The 20,550-nt window shown below is 41.3% G+C and overlaps 1 protein-coding gene across 14 annotated transcripts in view; it reads left to right on the top strand.

Moving 5' to 3' along the window:
• The first annotated feature begins 7,510 nt into the window (after window positions 1-7,510).
• rapgef1b (Rap guanine nucleotide exchange factor (GEF) 1b) overlaps window positions 7,511-20,550 on the top strand; it is a 46,870-nt gene continuing 33,830 nt past the window's right edge. For 8 of the 14 annotated variants that reach the window (XM_039779174.1, XM_039779173.1, XM_039779172.1 and 5 more), the window contains exon 1: window positions 7,512-7,829. In XM_039779174.1, coding sequence (XP_039635108.1) covers window positions 7,802-7,829 — 28 coding nt within the window. In that variant the 5' untranslated portion in view covers window positions 7,512-7,801. Of the gene's footprint in view, window positions 7,830-20,550 lie in introns of all 14 variants that reach the window. The other 6 variants (XM_039779166.1, XM_039779165.1, XM_039779162.1 and 3 more) reach the window with 1 other exon arrangement.

Below are 20,550 nucleotides of genomic sequence, written 5' to 3'. Positions count from 1 at the left end.
GGTTTATCAGAGCTACCTCCACTGAAAACAGCTGCCTGTTGCAGCTGGAAATAAATTTCATACAGCTTTGAAAGTGAACCATAACAAAAAAGTTGAAAGACTCTCAATAAAGCTGCAGGGAACTGCAGAGTTGGGTGTTAATTCACTGTTGGTTTGTCACTACAAGCAACACCTTTCACATTACACATAGTCATTTTACTAGTTGTTAACGTACAAATATTGATTAGTGCAGCTTTAAGTTAAGATACTGTAAGATAAAATAAGATACATACATAATATAAATATACTATACTGTACAAATATGAATAAAATATACACACATGTAGAATACAATCAAAGTCTAAAAATAGTAATAGTACAAATGAATGAAAGTACCAGGTACTGGTTAACATCTACAAACTGTTCAGAATGGTGCGTCTGTGCAAATTACAAGCATGGAAATATGAAGTATTAATGGAATATAAAAATGAAAGCACTGTTTTCTTGGGGAAATAATTAGGCTCTTCCTTTAGTATGAAACGTTGGGTGTCCTATTTAAAAACTAGCCACTCTATCACCCAGATTTCTTAATTAAAGATAAATATTATATCAACATGTCCTTAATGGATGGCATGCATAACAATAGGCTTATGAATTATATAATTAAAATCAGATTGACAAGGTTGAGCTTGAGGTTAAAGCAGGTCAAGTGAAAAGGTGATTTACCCTCTAGGAATCAATGACAGAGCGTGACACTTTTACTTCACAAGGTTTGATCCGCGCTGCATTGTGTTTGTTCTCCCTCTGTACATTTGGGTTTCTTCTAGATACCCTGGCTTCTTCCCACAGCCCACAGACATACAATCAGGTGGATTAGAGATTCTAAATTTCCCACAGGAACGAGCGTGCGTGCGTGCATGCATGCGTGCGTGCGTGCGTGTGTTTATCTGTCAATCTGTGTTAGCTCTGTGATAGACTGGCAACATGTCCAGGGCTTTCCCTGCCGTCTGCAGAGTGTGTGTGCAGGTTTAGGATCCACCCCTTCCCCATTATTATTAGCCTGTAAAGAGATAAGTGAGAGAAGACAGCACTCCTTTTTCCTGAGGTGCAAAATTTATGTCAAAGTAATTTGGTGAAATGTTAAAATTGCCTGTGAGTGCTTTACTGCAAGCAATAGGTGAATGCACGTGTAGGTAAGTAGGGCAGGTCTACATTAATAATGGCCTGTCACAATGTTTTATTTCGAGGCAGTGCAAGCGATTAGACCTGACTTAAACTGTGTCCCACTTCCACAGTGTATACTAATACAATTTTTACTATGTACTAAACTTCATATTGTACTGTTTTGGCAGTTAATGTTCATGAAATGTATGCACTTTGCTGTTTTGTACTAACAATGATACAAAAGCTGCGCCAACAAAGTTAAATCAAACACTGATTTTGGAAGGTTGTTGCCAATTTCAATATTGGAAACTTAACAAAGAGAAAGCAAAATGCTTTTCCAAACATTTAATACTTATTTAATATTCATGGAGCCGTCTCACCACCATCCAGAATTTTTGTTTATCCAGCTGTGAGCAGATTCTTCATCAACACGATACTCAATATTGTAGCAAATTTAGCATGCATACTGACATCTTTGAGAATAATTAGGACATTTTTCCAGTGTGAACGCACCACATACTAAATCCCAGTTAGAAATAATGTAGTATGCAAGTGGGACAAAGCTTTGCTCTAAGCATGTGATAAGCTAGACTGGACCTGAAAAAAATGCAACAAAGAAAAGTCCTGCTTTCATTTTCCATTGTAGCACCTCATGTATTTATGAATGAGCACACTCTCTGGACTATCACACACATACTGTACATCTACACCGACAAATTCAAGCTGTTATGTACATCAAAGAAGTGTAGATTTGGCTTTAAATGCTTTTTTTAAAAGTTTCTATCACTTTATGGTGTGTCACTGTTTGATTAATGACTCAAATCTGTAATCATTATGGGTTAAATGACGCGTGGGCTTGTCTCACCTCTTTCACTTTAACCACAAACTTTCTCATCTTACCCATCCAAGTCTCTGTTAGGTAGCTTTAGCTTTGGGTCGCACAATCCTAATTCAATTACTCACAGCCTTAATCACTGATCCTGTTAAATGGCCCTTGTCAAGATTGTATGTTGGATAGCGAGCGCAGCAGCTGAGCCATGCTGCAGGACTTGTCAAGGCCAGCAAGTACAGTAACCCCCTCACCCAGGAGCTGGCATGAACTTAAGTGTGACACCCACATACCAGACTGTCTCACTCCGCACCTTGTTCATAATAACATCCTTCTGTCAGATCTGGGCTGGACCAGTGTGAATAGACAGTGACGCATCCTGGTCAACTGCAATATCCACTGACCACCTACCAGTACAACTGACAAGATTTACACACTGAGAGAAGTGTGATGAGTTGTGTGAAGAGGCAGTCACCCAGAGGGCAGATTTGACAGAGGGAGATTTTAAAACATGAAAAATGGGTGCGCGATAACAATTTAAATGTTACTAAGACACTAAATCCTAACCGTGCAGCACCTACAGATAAGAAGAACCTTAAGAAGAATAAACACAAGAGTGATATTAGAAAAAATGTGTGCAAGAGAAAAACAAAATGTAGTGTCACTGAATACCCATTAAATGCCTGAGACCTGCTGAGCAGAATAAAGGAAAGGATGAACATTGACATTTAGTCCTCTAAAGTGGAAAGTGGAAAGGAGGCTCACTGCTAAAATGATAATTTAAAGAAGGGTAATTGTTCTCTTTGTCACCACATCACAGGGTTGGCCTATGCACTCCCGTGCTCTTTGTGCTTTTACACCCCAGAGCCGTGAGCTCACCTCTCTGGCTGAGGGCGCCTGCAGACCCCAGGGACTCTGGCAGCTAATGGAGGTGGAGGTGCGAGATAGGGAGTGGTCAGGTTTCACTGTGCACCCCTGTGGCCAGTCTCATTTTCATGCTCTTTGGCCCTCTTTGCCCTGGCCTCGGCGTTAAATGTCAATCAGGAACACTGGAAGGACTGGCACAGTGGAGTGGAGGGAACCACCACGAAGAGCGGCTGACCCTGCCATTTGAAAGCGCCATGAGAAATAGAGTGGAGGGAGAAAGCAAAAGAGAGAGAGAGAGAGAGAGCGAGAGAGAGAGGGAGAGTTTAGGGAGTGAGACCTTCACTGTCATTATGATAGGACGGGGCGTTCTTGAAAGGCAAGCAGCTGTGCTTTCCAAAAGCCAGGGCCGCTGCCCTGTAGCGCTCCAAAGAGCAACGCAACAATGCCTGTCTCAGCACATAAATAATTCCTACTGTATGTGTTACTGTAGTGTGTATGCATCAACAAATGTGTGCAGTTACAGTATGTGTGTGTCCTGTCCTACATAAAACCTACTGTGTATATATATATATATATATACACACACACACACATTTGAACCTGGGGGAAAACTTATGGTTGGTTTATATGTTTAAGATTTGTGTAAATATACACTTTTCATTTCATGTGTTTATTGGAAAGAGCGTGCAGCTCTGTTTGTCTTTCCATAGCTCTTGTCAACGACCCCCTTGTCTAATTTCCCCGACCTTGTCAACACGTGTCTCCATGTGTTTGTTTGTGGCAGTGACAGAGTGCTCTATTCTCATGCAGTATTGAGTAGGTTATGACCTAGACATCTTGTCCTCTTCGTCCAACGCCTCTCCATCTTCTATCTCCACTGACTTGTCTCTAACCGCCGTCCATCTTAATTCCACCATGAAAAGCTGACTTGAAAAATCACTCTATTGTATGTTAAAGGGGCCAAAGATAGAAGACCCCGACTTTTGTGGAGGTATTTTTTCCCTCCTTCTCGGATAAATGTATTCAGTCGTTTAAGCCTCGCTGATCCCCTCCCTCTTTCCCCAACTCTCAGATGTGAGACAGACGGAGGGACCTGACCGCTGGCCAAGGTTAACAGAGCCTTAAACTGTGTTTGAGCTCTGCATCACACGCCCACCACCGCAGAGATCAAACACTGCTCTTCTCCCAGCTCCCACTGACAACCCTCAGCTAACAAAACTGTCTCGCTTCTCCTTTCTTTGCCCTCTCTACCGTGAACCGCACCCAGCCCGCAGCAGACCTGATCAGACTCTAAGCCCAGTGTGAAATATCCCTGTGTAAACCAGTATGAACCTTCCCACATTAATTATACTTTTCGATCCTGAATATGTGAGCGTGTTGGTTGATTGATGCTTGTTTCGATAATCTGTTTTAATTCAGAATAGTTATCACTTGGGCAGCAGTGTGAAGTTGTGAGAAAGGACTTATTAATCATAGTTCATGGGTTTGTTATTGACTTTCCTTGTAGGCCTTGTCATAGTCTAATCCAAATACCAGCTATCAGCTGAACTTTATTGTTTCAGTGAATTTCATCAAGAAAACTGCAATTTCATCGTTGGAATACCAGATTTGGTTACATTATAGGCTAATCCTTCTCAAATGACATTTCATCAGCACTCCCTCTACCTGTCGCTTTAAGAAAACCACCACAGGGTGCATAAAGCTGAGCTCCAGGATACCACAAACGATCAGTAGTCCATGAGCACCACTTTGTGGCACAAGGTATAATGGCAGCGTTTGGTTTGTACTGTTCTGTGTGGCCATCAGATAGCAGCAAAGAGCTACAATGCACGACCGTGATACCTGTGTGACCTGAATGACAAAAATCACATGAAAATTGATGTGTGTCAGTCATTTGTCAAAGACATCTACTAGTTAGTACAAAACCTCTCATCATTACTGGATATATTTTCTATCCCACCTCTTAATAAGAGCTAACAATCCGTTGTCTTCAACGACAGCTTGTGAAGCCAATATTTTGAAGCCAAATTGCGTCAATGACCTTTGAGTTAAACAACTGCTCGGCTGTTTCACATTGCAGCATTGAATGTAGCCTGTCAAGGAAAGCTAAGACACACAAAACAGACCTACTCTGATTGTGCCGTGAGGCCTATCCTGTCCTGACAAGTCTGCCACTGCTTAGGAGTTTATCGTCTTCCCTGTGTGACTTTATTATAGCCCCAGGGAAGATATTCCACTCCTTCCCCTCCGCCACTCACGCCCACACATTCTCACTAGTGCACACACGTGCTACATACACGCACACATACATAAAGCACTTCGCAATTGGTATATGGGTGTGGTTTATGCTGTGCAAGCAAGAGCACAAGGGAGCAGGCATAATGACAGCCAGTGCAAATATGAACCTTTGCCTCTCGAGGCCTCTGTTTGATAACTGATTAAATACAGTTGTTGATGATGAGGTAAGCTGCACAAGGCTTGAAAGAAGCCTCTAACAAAATGCAATGAACTTCTTGCCTCCGTATTTTTAACACATGCCTTTGCTTTTGCGAGCGCATCGCAGGCGTACGAGCTGACCCAGATCACTCAGAGAATGTAGATCATTTCACTCAGATCAATTATTCATAAAAAATATGACAGGGCATGCTTGCTTAGTCTTGATATGCCAGAGACATCTAGATAGTTACTCCTAAATGTTCCAGGATAGTGTGCAGCACTTAATAGGCAAAAGCCAGAGTCAGCAGTTTACTGAAATCAGTGTTAAATAAGAAGCCATTCTCACCACTCTCTTCTGCTTCACTACTTTAATGTTCCTGTCATAAGAACAAGCTGTAGTAAAGGGAATGGTGGCTAGGACAATAACTAAAGAATAGCTGTCAAGAAGCAGCCAAGGTTTCAGTATGCCCAACAGAGGGCTCTATGCTTCCATTTAAGCTTCATATTGTCAAAGTCATTCAAATCAAAACACTTGTTTTAAAATAAAACATTTATGTAAAAAGAGCAGAGTTGCTGTTTCACAGAGGCAATAGCATTATATTTAAGTAATCCTATTGTTCAGGCATCTACTCACTAAACTGATCACCTGCCACCTCGGCTAAACAATATCCTGAAGGAAACCCTGCACATACTGAAGATTGAGATAGAACAACATTTAAGTAAGGACCAAAACAAATATTCGTAAAAAAAAGCACTTTACATTGCAGAGAAGAAGCTGCACAGTGTGCCAAGTCATTTTCTAAGGACAGATAATCTTACTTGGGACAGTATGAGAAAAAAGAAAGGAGTATTGACACCAACAATAACTTCAGTGGAAAAACCAAAGATACAGTATATGATGACAAGCAAAAACAAAGTCCTTCATTTAATCATCAGGTAGTCTTATTTAATCATCAGTCATGTTTTTTCAAGAACACAGACATCAACAGTGACTAAAGCTTTAAAATCCAGACTATACTGATAAAATAACAGGAATGCACCATTTTGTAGTCTGCCATGGGGAAACGTACTTTGTTTTGGAAATGTAGCAGCAGAGATACATTAGCGTAAGCAATGAAGATGATGTTGTTCAGCCTCCTTTTATTAACATTACATTAATAGAGAATGTAGCCTGTGTCATATTTTACATTTATTGTCACGCTTATCGTGATACATATATAGTCCTGATTGCTGAATGCACCATTTAAAAAAACAAACAAAAAAAAACTTATTGTTGAGCATCCATTTAATCTGTATTTTTAGAGTCAGTTGTTTCTTTTGGCCAGTGATGGTTAGTTTCTGAACAGCTGAACTGGATTTTTCAAGCCAACAGGCTCTGTCATTTCATTAGCTTTGTGCTGCTGAGATCGATGACGAGGTCAGAAATGATTGTGTGAAGGCATGGGCTCATGTAACACCCATTCAAGCTGTCCCACAGTGGGTTCTTCTTGTTTCGTTTTTTTCTATCTATGTATTTATCATCTGCCAGTATGCACTCAAAATACTTTGAGGTTTGGCTTTGCTTACTGCCTTCTTTGCACCAATAGATAGATAGATAGATAGATAGATAGATAGATAGATAGATAGATAGATAGATAGATAGATAGATAGATAGATAGATAGATAGATAGATAGATAGATTGTTTGGTTTAAGACACCATGCAGAATCAGTGACATATTTTAAATCACTTTTGCCTTTCATTGATGCTAGCATGTCATTTTATATCCAACATATGTTCTGTATTTTATTAGTACTGTTTATTTATTTTATATTAATTAATTTATCTTATATTATTGTCGGGTATTTTATTCTATTTTACTTTAATTGTCTCATTTTATTTGCCTCATTGCAGTCATGAAATGTTTTAATCATCGTTGTACCATGTAAAGCATTTTGTAAATTTGTTTTAAAAAGTGCTGTGTAAATAAAGTGTATTATTATTATTATTATTATTATTATTATTATTATTATTATTATTATTATTATTATTATTATTATTATTATTATTGGTATGTGCAACACTTGCCAGCTCTGTGAATCTTCCATGGTCCCCACACATGCACCACACTTGGATCTAGAAACAGACAAACAACTCTGCTAGCCACTGAATTGAAATTGAAACACGCCCATCCCCTTGTTGACAGATTGATATGGCTAATTCCTCCCGCAAGGAGGCGCTGCTCTACTGTGTAATCAGCGCAGAGGGATCTCTGCCCGAGTCTAGGTTCAAGACATTAGCGTGTGTGTGTGGTGTGTGTGGTGTGTGTATCCAGTGAAATTTACCCGGAGACGGACTGAGACAGTTTTTGACCGTACCAATATGTGTGGCCTATAAATATATGATATTAACCCCAGCGGAATCGTGTAATGGGCACAACAGTATCGAAAATGAGGGAATAATCGGAGGAGACAAACGGCGGGGCTCGTCTGCAGCTAGCTAACGTTTTGTTAAACTGCGAGTGGGATCACAGCTGCTGGCTACGAAAATGTCGGGAAAAATAGAGAGCAAGCAAGGTAAGTCCTGCCCGATTAGACCCAACCACACTGCTCCACCTCGGGATACTGTATAACGGTATCCCTCACACGGGGCACGGGTGGATAAAATGTGGGGTCTGTGGACCGATACATACGCTAAAGTGGGCTCCAGATAACGTTGGAAGAATATGTTGAGTGTAAATGGTGGTTTAATAGGGCCTTATGGATTGTTCTTTTCTCGGCTAACATTATCCAGTTAAAATAAAGCGTCACCGTATCAGCTAGCAGGTATTAGCTACTGTTTAGTCGCTTGAGCAAATGGCTTTTTTGTACCGTTTCAACCTCATGATGGTTAGAGATAACTAGCTGGTTAACTGACCAGTAAATGATCAACGGTGTAAATACTCCAGCAATGTAGCAAGGAAGATATCGTGGGCTAACGTTACGTAGCCTACAAAATACCATTTGAATGTGCTATGATTCTATAGCTTACTTCACCGGCATTTCACCGTTCACTCTCTCAGCTCAACGGTCGTGAATATACCCTGGTTTTATTGTTTGGGAGCATCACTAACATTCATTATATATATATATATATATATATATATATATATATATATATATATATATATATATATATATATATATACATACATACATACATACATACATACATACATACATAGAGAGGCTAGGAAGAAACATTTAAAGATAATTAAATTAATGAGGATATGGTGTTTGGAATTCTTCATCTCTCTAGTTGGACGTTAGCTGACATTTAAGATGAGTTTATAACGGTAGCTATAGCCACAGCTAAAGCTTAGCTTTTCACTAGCTGAATTAACGCTAGCTATGTTGTTGCCTACCTAGTACACTGGAGTTAAAATGTGTTCACGCCCAAGACTGTCGTGTGTATTTGTGTTGTGATTTTAACATTGTGCACGTGGCATTTTTCGTTGCTTTACCCCTTGTTGTGTAAGTCTACTAGCGCCGGTCATATTGAATGCAGCTTTAACGTTAAATACAAATAAAGCCGTGCGGAGCGTGAGAGGAACAGGGTGGTCTCGGGTATGCCTTTGGAAGGAAACTTTATACCCGCCAGCTACACTTGCATCCCACTCCACCAGCTGTCTCCCTGCTTCGCTCCACATACAGCCCTGCCCGGTGATGCCTGCAGTAAATGGACACACACACACTAGCACAGACACAAACACACTCCCAGTAACAGGCGGGGAGGGAGTGTCATCCACCACTAGCTCAGTCATTCTTCATAGGCGTAAAAGTTTCCGATTCCTTTCGTGTCTTGCAGACAGATGACTACATATGGTCACAGCTTTTAAAAAAAAAAAAAAAAAGCTCAGAGGCAGTGTAGCTTTTGTAGATTATGGTACAATGATAAGTTAAAAGGATAATAGTCACTATGAGCCCAATCCATCACTTCTCTCACATGGACCTGCTTCCCCCAGGCTTTCTAGTTATGTTTACCAGGTCAGGTCACTTGTTGAACTGCAGTCTCTGCTCTCTTCCACATGCAGCCATCGATCCCAAATATGTACCCAGTGGACACACTGTGGTGGATGCCAGTGAAATGGAAAGAGGGGGCAAGGCTGGGGACTACACTGAAAAACTGTGCACCAGGCATAGCTTCAGTGTCGGCTTGTTAAGCCTTTTCCTCGGAGAGAGGGAGAATGTGTGTAAAGATGGGATGGAGTAGATGGTGTTAAAAGGAGACTGTTGTCTATGTGGGCTTAGGCTGTGGAGACTCTACAGATAGGGGACCAGTTTTAGACCTCGACAGAAGGAGATTAATTAACTGGTGCCTCGAGGAGAAAATTAAAAGAGAAAAGATTTGGATAAAGTGAAATAAAATTCACGCCTGTAAGTAGGGATTCCTGCACATGGATCTAGTCATGGGTTAAGGTTTGAATAGTGATATAATGCAAATGGTTACCATAGGACACAGAACAAGTAGGACTATCAATGCACACATGGACACCAAGCTCCAGCTGGAGACTTATGGCCAGCATTTCTTCCAGAGTCATTAGCTGCATCAACATACTCCCTTATCACCATGGATACTGTGACCTGCTGTCACTTACTTGTCCTCTCGTGGGTGGTAAACGCTGTTACCTGTTTAGAGCCTCTTCTTCCACTTGTGTGTAGCTTAGATAGGATGTCATCCCTGAGAGTATCAAATGGGTGTCTGTTTCAACACTGGCTGAACCCCATTCTCTGTATACGAACCCACATGACTTCATCACTCAGGCAGCCCAAACTGTAATCCATAAACAGATTCAGAGTCTGGGGTGGTGCAAAAGAGCAACAGCAGCAGTCAGCTAAACTAATCTCCAATTCTGTCCTTAGAGAAAATGAACTGGGTGGAGAAGACTGAAAAATATGTGCATGTTTATTTTGTAAGTTTTCAATATAGGTACTCAAACCTGCCTTTACACATGTACATACGGTTTGTTAAATAACTAGCCACATGTTGTCCATGTCAGCAATTATTAACCGCTCTTATGTTTGGAGTTCTCTTTTAAATTTGTATCCAGAATTGGGTACATTTCATTTTTCGCACCTGTGCAAAACCAGCGGATGATAAGTGATATATAAAATGGTTTGGGTGTGTAAAAATAAAAATACTTCATGCTAATTATCTCTGATGTGCCATATATTGGTGTATATATACTTTGTTTAGCTACGCAACTGTGCTGTATGTGGATCTCCCACTGAGCATTACCCAAGTTCAGACTCCACTGTGTTCACATGCTTTGTACTTACTGAAATGTTGTGCTTACTGAAATTAGTGAAATTGCTCATTGTTTAGTATGTGTATTTGTTGGATGTGATGCTGTTGATGACCTAATTAGACACCCTGGAGTGATTCAAGTGCAGACTATAGTTTGCAGTGATACATTTAATGCAACACCCTTGAAACAAGCTGTGATGTTGTAGAATAAACCCTGCATCCACTTTTCAGGAAAACATTGCTGTAGAAAAACAGATGTGACTTTTCTTGCTGAGACAAGGGTGTGTGTGTGTGTGTGTGTGTGTGTGTGTGTGTGTGTGTGTGTGTGTGTGTGTGTGTGTGTGTGTGTGTGTGTGTGTGTGTGTGTGTGTGTGTGTTTGTGTTTGTGTTTGTGTCTGGTCCTGTGAATAAACTCTTCATTCACATGAATAATTCTAAAATAGAATGGCTTGTCTACAACCTATAACAATTATAGTTGCTCCTTGTTGCCAGAATATGTGCAGTGTTTACATTTTACGGACTATGAAACTAGTTTTATTCTAAAGATATGCTTTAAAGCTCAAATGTCTAATGCCCTTTCCCATACTGTGTTGAAAAAGCACTGTGGTGTGGCCCGAGTAAATCCTTATAAATCCATGTGTTTGTGCTTGTGTGTGGATGTTGTGCACACATTTCCCATTCAGTTGCTTGTATTGCTGTTTGAGCTCTTTGAGTGTTGTTTCTGTATCTCTGTCTGACAAACTTTACAGCAAGAAAAACCCTTATGAACACACAACTTCATGACTAAGAGAAACGAGCCTTAATTGAGACTCAATATTTGTATTATCGTCATTTTTGCAGTTCCAAAACTTGTATGTCATTATTCTCACCACAGAGACTGGGATTGTGACACAACAGTTCTGGCATGTCAGTATTGGTAACAAAGTTGTGGGAGTAGCGGTGCAATATTTTATTATTAGCCTGTTGACTCTTCTCTTACAGGACAGTCAATGGTAGTAGCCGGCCAGAACCGCTCCGAGCCTTCCTTGCATAGCGTGGAAGTGTGTATTTGCCTTTTGAAAGGCTTCAGCTGTAATGTGAGTTTACTCTCAACCATTCCTAAAGTTAACACTGAAGTGTAAGTCATTTTGATGGCTTTGTGTTTGCTAAGTGGTTACTGCATCACTTCAGACGGAAATATCTTCTTCTAATGTACAGAAATAGCAAGCTCTGCATGCCTTAGTCACCAGAACTCTGAGCAAAAGCTAAAGGAGTGACGATTCCAAAAGGGTTCCCTGGGTGATTACGGCCTGATCTCATGAAGTGGCGTATGAATGACACGCCAATTCGTATGGCATTATTGGCGTGTTATCAAGACGCATACTCACTTTTAAGTGTGTTTATCAACGCCGTTTGGCCTCCATTGACTTACATTACCTCGCGATTGCGTGTGAATCGACGCCGTAGCGAGTAGTATGAAAGGGCGAAAATTCGGGTAGGGAGGTTGGTCGGGGTGGAGGATGGGTAAAACACAGGACTTTCACCCAGGAGACCGGGGATTGTGTCCCACGTGTTTCCTTTCCACGTTTGTTCTTTTCCTAAACCCAACCGGTTCTTCTTTTCCTAAACCCAACTCGCGCGTCACGTTTCCTAAACCCAACCGCAGCCTCGCGATAACACGCCACGTGGCTTTAGAAAGTGGCGTGTAGGTTTACGCTGCGACAATGCAGACTGCCGTCCGCTGTGTACAGCGTAGACATACGCGCAGCTAGCTCAAAATGCGTACAGATAACACGCCAGTTGGCTTTAGGAAAGTGACGTACATGTTTACGCGAAGTCATGATGTCATGTTGGTGATTAGGTTTACGCACATTGCTGATGAGTGATCCCACTGCTGCACAGGGCAAGCTTTGGGTCTTGGTTTGACATGCTGCAGTTTTGAGGTTTGATGGCAGAAAGCACTTCACCCTCCCTCTCCCACAGAATGAGAGGCTTGCTGTTCCCGTATAGGTTTAGCTGTGTTGTAATTAGTTTTTTTGTGTGTGTGCTTTGTATAGGAAAGCAAAAAGAGGGAGGGAATACAGCTTAGGGAGAGAAAAAAAGAGGGTGGAGGAAGGTAGAGCATTGATGGGAATCGAGTCTCTGCACAGAGAGAGAGAATCAGGGAGAGAAATGGATGGATTACATGTTGTGGTAATGACTGGATCGAGGATATCAATAAGCAGTGGAAGGCTAGGTCTGTGAAGGCAATCAGGTCTTGTAACATAAATATTTTCAAGGCTGTTCTCCCTTCAACAGCTTCTAAGGAGCTAAAGACGGCAGCTCTCTGAGATCTCATATGTAATTCAATTCGGCTTCCGTTTACAGGTCGTATTCATCTCTCTACTTTTGAATGTGTGCTCTTGAGACTTCTTTCTTAGAGGGGTTCGTCTTATAAGATGATGCTTCACTTGATTTCTCTGCTGTGTGTTGGCCTACATGCCAGACAGCAGGTCATTTATTCACGCAGGTGGCATGCTCAGTTCCTTACAACTCTTCAGTACATCCCCTCTTCAGATTACTGTGGGTTGGACCCTCTCCAGAACCACTGATGACCGCTTAGACGGCCTCCCTTAGATGTTCTGTCCAGGATTATGTGATTCTAGACATATTTTTACAAGAAGAATTATAAAAACAACAACAATGAACTTTGGAAAAGCGCATCTCCTTTTCAATTCCTTTTGCCTTCTCTCCATGCTATTTGTGGATCTCTGAAGTGCTGCATAGTGTGTCTGAGTCAAGAGAGAATGATCATGCGGGCTAGTCAGTTTGTGACTAACGCTCAGCAGTGCTACTGAGCGATAGCTGTGGAAAAAAATGTCAGCCTGACCAGCAAGTGATCAGTATACAAAAAGTATAACCATCAGCATCACTCCCGGACCAGTAGCTGTGTGTGGACTCAGGCCTCTTGGATGGGCAATATAAGCTGGAGGAGCCAGGCCTCCTCGGAGGATACAGACTCCTCTCTACAGGAGGATCTGGATGAGGACACAGGTAAAGACACACAAATATATATATATATATATATATATATATTTATTTATTTTCTCATACATTTCCATGCATGCCTCAGGAGAAGAGCTGTATGTATGTGTGTGTGTATATACATACATACATACATACATACATACATACATACAGCTCTTCTCCCGAGGCATGCATGGTGGACTGTAAGATCAATGCCGCACTTGCTGTTCTCTCATTAATGCTGACATTAGTCCATTGCTCTGATTGATTTTTCCCAAAATGGGATTTCATTTTGAGTATTTAAATGATAATAACAATGAAGAAACTGGATAAAGCTTTTTAATATTCTGTGTTTTTCCACAATTCAAACAGCACAGCTCCAAAAAAAAAAATAAATAAAAGAAAGTCAGAAGACTAGGCATTATTTGAAATGTAAATGAACACGCCAGAACACAGACTCTATTCGCTGCTAAAATGTATTCTCAAGCACAGTGTTATAGGAGTAGCTGGTTACAGCGGTTTCATCGCGTGCACACCATGCATTTATTCAACAGTTTTTTTTGTGTGAAATAAATGCATACTTGCATTGTTTTTTTGGGGGATGTGTTACTTCTTTGTCTAGGCTGCTTTAGCCAGTTTTGGAGCTTTAATGTAAAATAGGCTTGCTGGCAGAATGAAATGCAGGGGACATTCCTCGCTGTGCTTTTTGTGTCGTGTGGCTTTATGGAAGGTGCTCATTTGCTCCACTGAAGTCTTGGGTGGACCCAGCCCGAGGAGGCTGCTCTGCAGGCCATCCATCACAGGCTGCCTCTCTGCCTTATCAGCTCCAAAGTTTGTAGACAGAAGCCATAGGTTTAAAAACAAAATTGGTATTGGTTACACTCTGGGGCTGTAACCTGCATCTTACGTCCAATCTGCCTGCCTTGCTTCACCATGGAAGCTGATCCTGATTGTTCACCCACATGTAGAGGTTAACAGTGTTTGATTTGTTAATGTTTGTAGTGAGTTTGTGCTGCTGCTGTTGAGCTGCATGAACATATCCACCCTGGTGAGCCGGTAGCACATAGAGGCTCCATAATTAAGGTAGTTGAGTCCATCATTGTGTAATTACACAGTACAGAGTGCCATAATATCTTGTTTTGAAAACACACAGTCTGTGGTACACTCAGCCTAATAAATCTGTGCATTTCAGCCCGGCGGGGCAGCAAGAGTCGTTGTTTGTATGGGTGTGTGTATCTTGTCTGTCTATGTGCAGCAAAGGGCCGCAGGTCGGAATTGAACCTGAGGCCGCTGCGTCGAGGATTAAGCCCCTGTACATGGGGCGCGCTGCACACGCTCTACCAGGTGAGCTACGCAGGCGCCCACTTGTCTGTCTACCATTACCTGCCCAGTCACTGTAGCTGTGATGGCCCTCTTTGGGGACGGGCAGAGTGACTGATGTGTTTCAAACTGGCAGACTGCACAGCGCTGCAGGTGAGGAGGTCTCACTCCAGCCGCAGCTGAGTTGGCCATGCTGCAGGGATGCTACTGATGTTTGGAACTACTCAGTAAGGATCAACAAGAGGATGACTCCACTTTCCAATCTCGTATGAGCATAATCAGCTGATGCCCATCTCATTGCAGATTCACAACACTTTAAATTGCAGAATATCTTAGGATGCAGCTGTGTTAACTAATTACGTTATCTTTTAATCTTAATACATACTGCTTAGACATCCAGATTGGAGAATGGCTTTACCAAACCCAAAGTCTTCACAGCCCGTGTTTATTGTGATACATTATAAAGTTCAATAAATGATAGGGCCAACTACTGTAACTCTAATTTTAAGTCCTGGACATTGGTCTTGTTTGTCCTGTAACAAGTTAATAGCATCAATTGAATGCACCATATGGTATAGGTTTAAAGTAATGATTGATTAACCACTAAAGCTAAAACTAGCAGGACTGAGAACCACTACTGAAACTTGTAATAAGTCCTATGATGTTTTCTTTCGGTTCTTGTTTTGCAGTGAGATTTTCAAGCGTGTTTCAGCTTGCTGAGATTTTTGTTTTCCTAACATTTCGTGAGCACTACAAGTTATGGATACACATATTTCTGTTTTAAACCAGAGCCAGTGACTGGAATGTGTTTGGCATGTCCTGCCGTTACACTCAAACTGTACCTGTGATAGGATGTCTATTTGAATGAGGAAACTTAGTAAGTATATTATATGGGTATTTAATGCACTTGCTGACTACCATGCAATCATCATATACAGTAATGCTGACCTCTTCAAGAATGAAGAAAAGAAATGCCTGTCTGCATGCCATTTTCTAAGTAGCCAAAGTTAAGTGAGCAGCAGAGTGAGAGAGATTCAGAAATAGTGAGTGGCCTTGGCAACTGAGTGCGACAATCTCAATGGTTGATGGAAAATGGGGAGATCCAGAAAAAAAGGGTTTTATGTCAAGTTGTGCCCGTGTGTGTGCTGGTGTGTGAGTGTGTCTAATCATTCAGACCCCAGGGTGGCATGGCTGGGTCAGGGCGCTGGCTTACACTCAAGGGGATGTCCCACAGTTGCTGGCAGTTTCCGATGCCAGTCTAAATCAGGAATGGAGAGAGAGAAGTTGACATTGCTTGCAAACAAGTCACTATTGTTGTCAAGGCAAGTGTGTGTGTGTGTGTGTGTGTGTGTGTGTGTGTGTGTGTGCGTGTGTGCGCGTGTGCGCGTGTGTGCGTTCTTGTCTGGGTACACAAATCATTCTGAGTCATTGGTTTGGTATATTTTTTATCATACCCAAACAGTATATGACATACTTCATGCGCACACACACACCCAGTGTTCATTCCGTCAGTGGCTATTAGTTTGGATTTTCTGTTTGAGTGTGTCTCCTTTCATTGACCCACTTCCTCTTGGATGTTCCTTCTCATGCAACCTGAATGAGAGAATATGTTTCTAGAATAGCATTAATACATGCATGACATGCAACACTTTGGATTTATAAGCTGCTACGGGAAACTGTAAAATACTTTGCCAGAGTGAATTAAGTTTGCTTCTGCTATCAGTGGACTTTGGTCTGAGGAAGTCGAACAGAAAACCTATCCTCTTAAAGGGATACTTCACCGATTTAGCATTCAGCTTTGTATCAGTAGAAACCCGATAGTATTTCTGAATGACCGTGCCTCCCTCCCTCATGTCCCCCTGAGACGAGAGATTTCTGCATTTGGGGCCTGGAAAAAATCTTCCGATGACGTAAAATGACGATTTTTGCGTCATTGGAAGATTTTTGGGCCAGAGGCAAAGGACTACAGCCAGTAGTAGGATCTACTTCCGTATGTTTTCAACACGCCCACAGGGGGTTGGACTGCCGAGTCTGGCCGAGGTATTCCGAATGAAAACGACTGTCAGCCATCTTGAATCTTCGCTAAACAGGCTTTCGGTAAAAGAGGTGGGCTGTGTTAACACCGAGTGGTGCAGAAATGTGGTGATTTGTATCCATTTAACTGCTAACTGCTGGTGGAGTTTGTGACTGTTAAATGCCGACCATTCTACATTACACACTAATTCACGGCTGTGTTTATGCTCGGTGTTTACAGCCCACCAAGCGCTAATGCTAGTATGCGTTAGCTGAACTTTACGGAGCCTATAAAGTGTGTGTACTAAATGTAGCCTGTTCTGTATGTCGTTTTTTATATAATGTCGTTTTTTATATATGTTAAATGTGTAACACCACTTGAGTCACGATGAAACGTTGTTTCGTGTATATGGTTGAAATGACAATAAAACACGCTTGAGTTGAATGCCTCTGTCGGTCTGTCAAGCGGTAGACGTGGCTTGGGAGTGGACTCAAAGCAACGAAGCAGGTGCATTCTGGGATTTGGTGTTTTTCATCCATATAAGACCAAAACACATTTTCTGGCTTTTCTCGGCCTAGAAGGCACCAATTTCAATTTTTTTTTCACATTTCTACTACATAAGTGACCCAATTTAAAGATATATTCAGCTTTCCAGCGGTGAAATATTCCTTTAAGGCTTCATTCAAACATTTTGACTTTTTGCTCTTCATAGTACATCTTCTACTCCAGCTGAAATTGATGAATTTTGCTCTTAAATGTTGAACTGTTAAAGCAAACAGATCCTTGTGTGTTTTTTTCATTTGTCTTAATATTTTTATTATTATGGTTGTGAGGCAACACATGGGACATCTTAGTTTGCACACGCATAGCCATTATAACAAGTATCCGAAAACACATTATATACGTACAATCTGAAACAAATGAGGAAAAAATGCACACAAACAAGAAAAAGAACAGTAATAAAGACCCCCTTCAAGCCCCCTTAACAGCTATGCACAAAAAATAGGCACTTTGTGAATGTGCCTTGGACTAACAAAAACTGTTTGCGTATGACCTCTTTCTAATTAAGTGAGGGAGGGATATCACGTTTCTGCAAAGTCCTCCTGTTTATCTTTCAGAGCATATCAGATTTTTTTTCTCCCACATGTAGTGTATTAGACAGCCACTGCTTCACTCTAGGCACCAAGCTTGTTTCCACAGTCAGACAATGACTTTTTTTAGGTGATATTAATCCATAACAGATAACCACTTTGTTTAAATTGATCTCCAGCAGCAGCTTATGTTGTTCACTTGCAGCTGGATAAAAAGATGTGGATAGGATGTTGCAGTTACCTGGTCATCAAAATGCATTTCTTTTTAGACCTGTCTTTAATGATTCCTTGTTGTGGCATTAAAAGATGCATCACTGTTTTTAGTCATATCATGGACCATCTGACTTTCTTCAAACATACAAGTGCGGCAACTTGAATACACGAAATGATTGATGTTATAGTACCATATTCATTTTTTAATTTGCATTAAGTTTAAACGTAAATGCTCACACATGTCGGAGTCTTTTACGTAGACCTTCTACAACTATAATAATCAAATGTTATAATGTCCATTTCTGTTGTCCAGTATGTCTGCTGCAGTGTGTCAGAGGAAGAACAGAGGACAAAACGGCAAATGATCTATACATCGCTGTAAGACGATATGCAGCTTGCAGACGCAACTTTTTTTTCATTAAATTTTTTTCCACAGTAAGACTACTTCATAATGTGTGTAGCCTTTTTAGACGTCATTGTTACAACATCAACAACAGCGCTCTTGCAGTCAAATTCCTTCCAACTTTGTCCTGCCCCAACACGCTGTTTAATGTAAAATAAATAAATAAAAAGAATAAAAAAAAAAAGTCAAAACCACAAAAGAAACATGCAAACTCAAAGCTGTTTTATGTAAACCTTTTTCAAAAATGTATATTACACCACAATAGATGGCTCAGAAGTGATGGATCAATGTTTTGCATGACTACTATAAATAGAGACATTAAAGTGGCCATATTATGCTAATTTTCAGGTTCATAATTGTATTTTGAGGTTGTAACACCATGTTTTTGTTGTACTGCACATTGCTGCAGATCCTCTTTTCACCCTGTGTGTTCAGGTCTCTGTTTTAGCTACAGAGTGAGACGTCTCACTGCTTTAACATCTTTGTTGGCAGGCGCACATGCGCAGTAGCTAGGTAGGGATCACATCATCTAGCTGTTTGTTTCTACAACTTCAGTAGTACAAGGCAGGATTAGCTGGGAGACTTCTTAACGAGGGCACACTTCCAACTTTGCGTGGAATAGCTGCAGAACAGGGACATGGAAGTAGTTCTTTTGTAGATTATGGTGAACTAGTGTGTGTTGTAACAGTGTTTTGCCATTCAGAACAAGTTAGCATGCTAGCGCTAGCATGCTACGGTTAGCCACCTCGTTTCGGCTCGTGACATAAAAAGCCGGGCCGATTTTGAACAGCTCACCCGGAGACTGAAGGCAGGATACATTCAGAAACCTTATCTCACTCAAAACAGCATGGATGTTTGTATGCGTGTGGAAGCACCAGAGACACAAAATAACACCCCAAATCCCAGAAAAAGTGATTTCTTTTTTTTTTTCTTCATAATATGGGCACTTCAATGCAGAGTTTTTAATGAAACTGGAAACTGAAAAGCAATTGGGAATATTCATATGAACTGCCAAGACGTACTGTATGTACTTCCTACAACAGCAGAGTGAAACACGCTCATTGTTCTGTTTGTATGCATGATGATTAAAATAATTTGAAAACGAAACAAAGTTATTTCAGTGTTTGTTGGATTATTCATCACTGACATAGTTTAAACAACCACTGCCTAATTATAAGTGGCTGTGCGAGGGCGAGTCTTGTTCTTTGTGGCGGACACATCTGTCATCCAAGCCTATTTTTAAGGAGGCTGTGAAACAATCCGAATGCAAAGAGTTTGGTTTCGCACAATGCATTTGAACTGCAAGAAGAGTGTGCATTATTTGGCATCTGTCCGTCAGTCTTGTTCAATGCAGTGTGTGCGCACAAAGTGTCAAGAGGATGACAAGTAGCCCGCTGTACAGACAAGATCAGCTTTGTACAGCGCTCCAGCATGGGGAGAGTGGTACCACTCCTCGCTGCTCGAGGACATTTACTCACTAGAGCGCTGTTGCTTATGCTTCTCTGTATCGGTCTCTGTCTTGTACTATGGCAGTGAAGTGATTGCTTCTCTTGTGGCTGTTTGTGTGTAGGATCAGTCTCCTATCTCAAGTGCTTTATAGTTTGCTGTTTGCGTCGCGCTCTCTTGCCAAAACAGCTGCCGTTCACTGAGAATGTTCACTGAGAATTCATCTCAGTAGATCACAGGGGTTTTAGCTGTCGCAGTGTCTCTGTTCTGCTGCTGCTTGATGTTACAGATACTGACAAGCTGGGTATTTATAGCACATTGTGCTTCTTTAGTCTATTGGTTTTCACCCAAGGTGAACCTGCTGCCTGTCTGTCTCTGCCGAAACACTCGGTTCAGAAAGCGAGCTTTAAATGGAATTCTACGAAATGCAGTAAACCACTCGAGCCAGAAGGTGACTTGAAGGATCAGACTGCTTTGAGCATGCTTCTGTCGGGCGGTTGTGTGGCGCAGTCGGCTTCTTTTGTCTTGTGTATGTTTCA

The sequence above is a fragment of the Perca fluviatilis genome, chromosome 17, assembly GCF_010015445.1.
Source record: "Perca fluviatilis chromosome 17, GENO_Pfluv_1.0, whole genome shotgun sequence".
NCBI classification, from domain to species: Eukaryota; Metazoa; Chordata; class Actinopteri; order Perciformes; family Percidae; genus Perca; species Perca fluviatilis.
The sequence above is the reverse complement of the archived record's forward strand: the minus strand, read 5'-3'. Positions and strand labels throughout refer to the sequence as shown.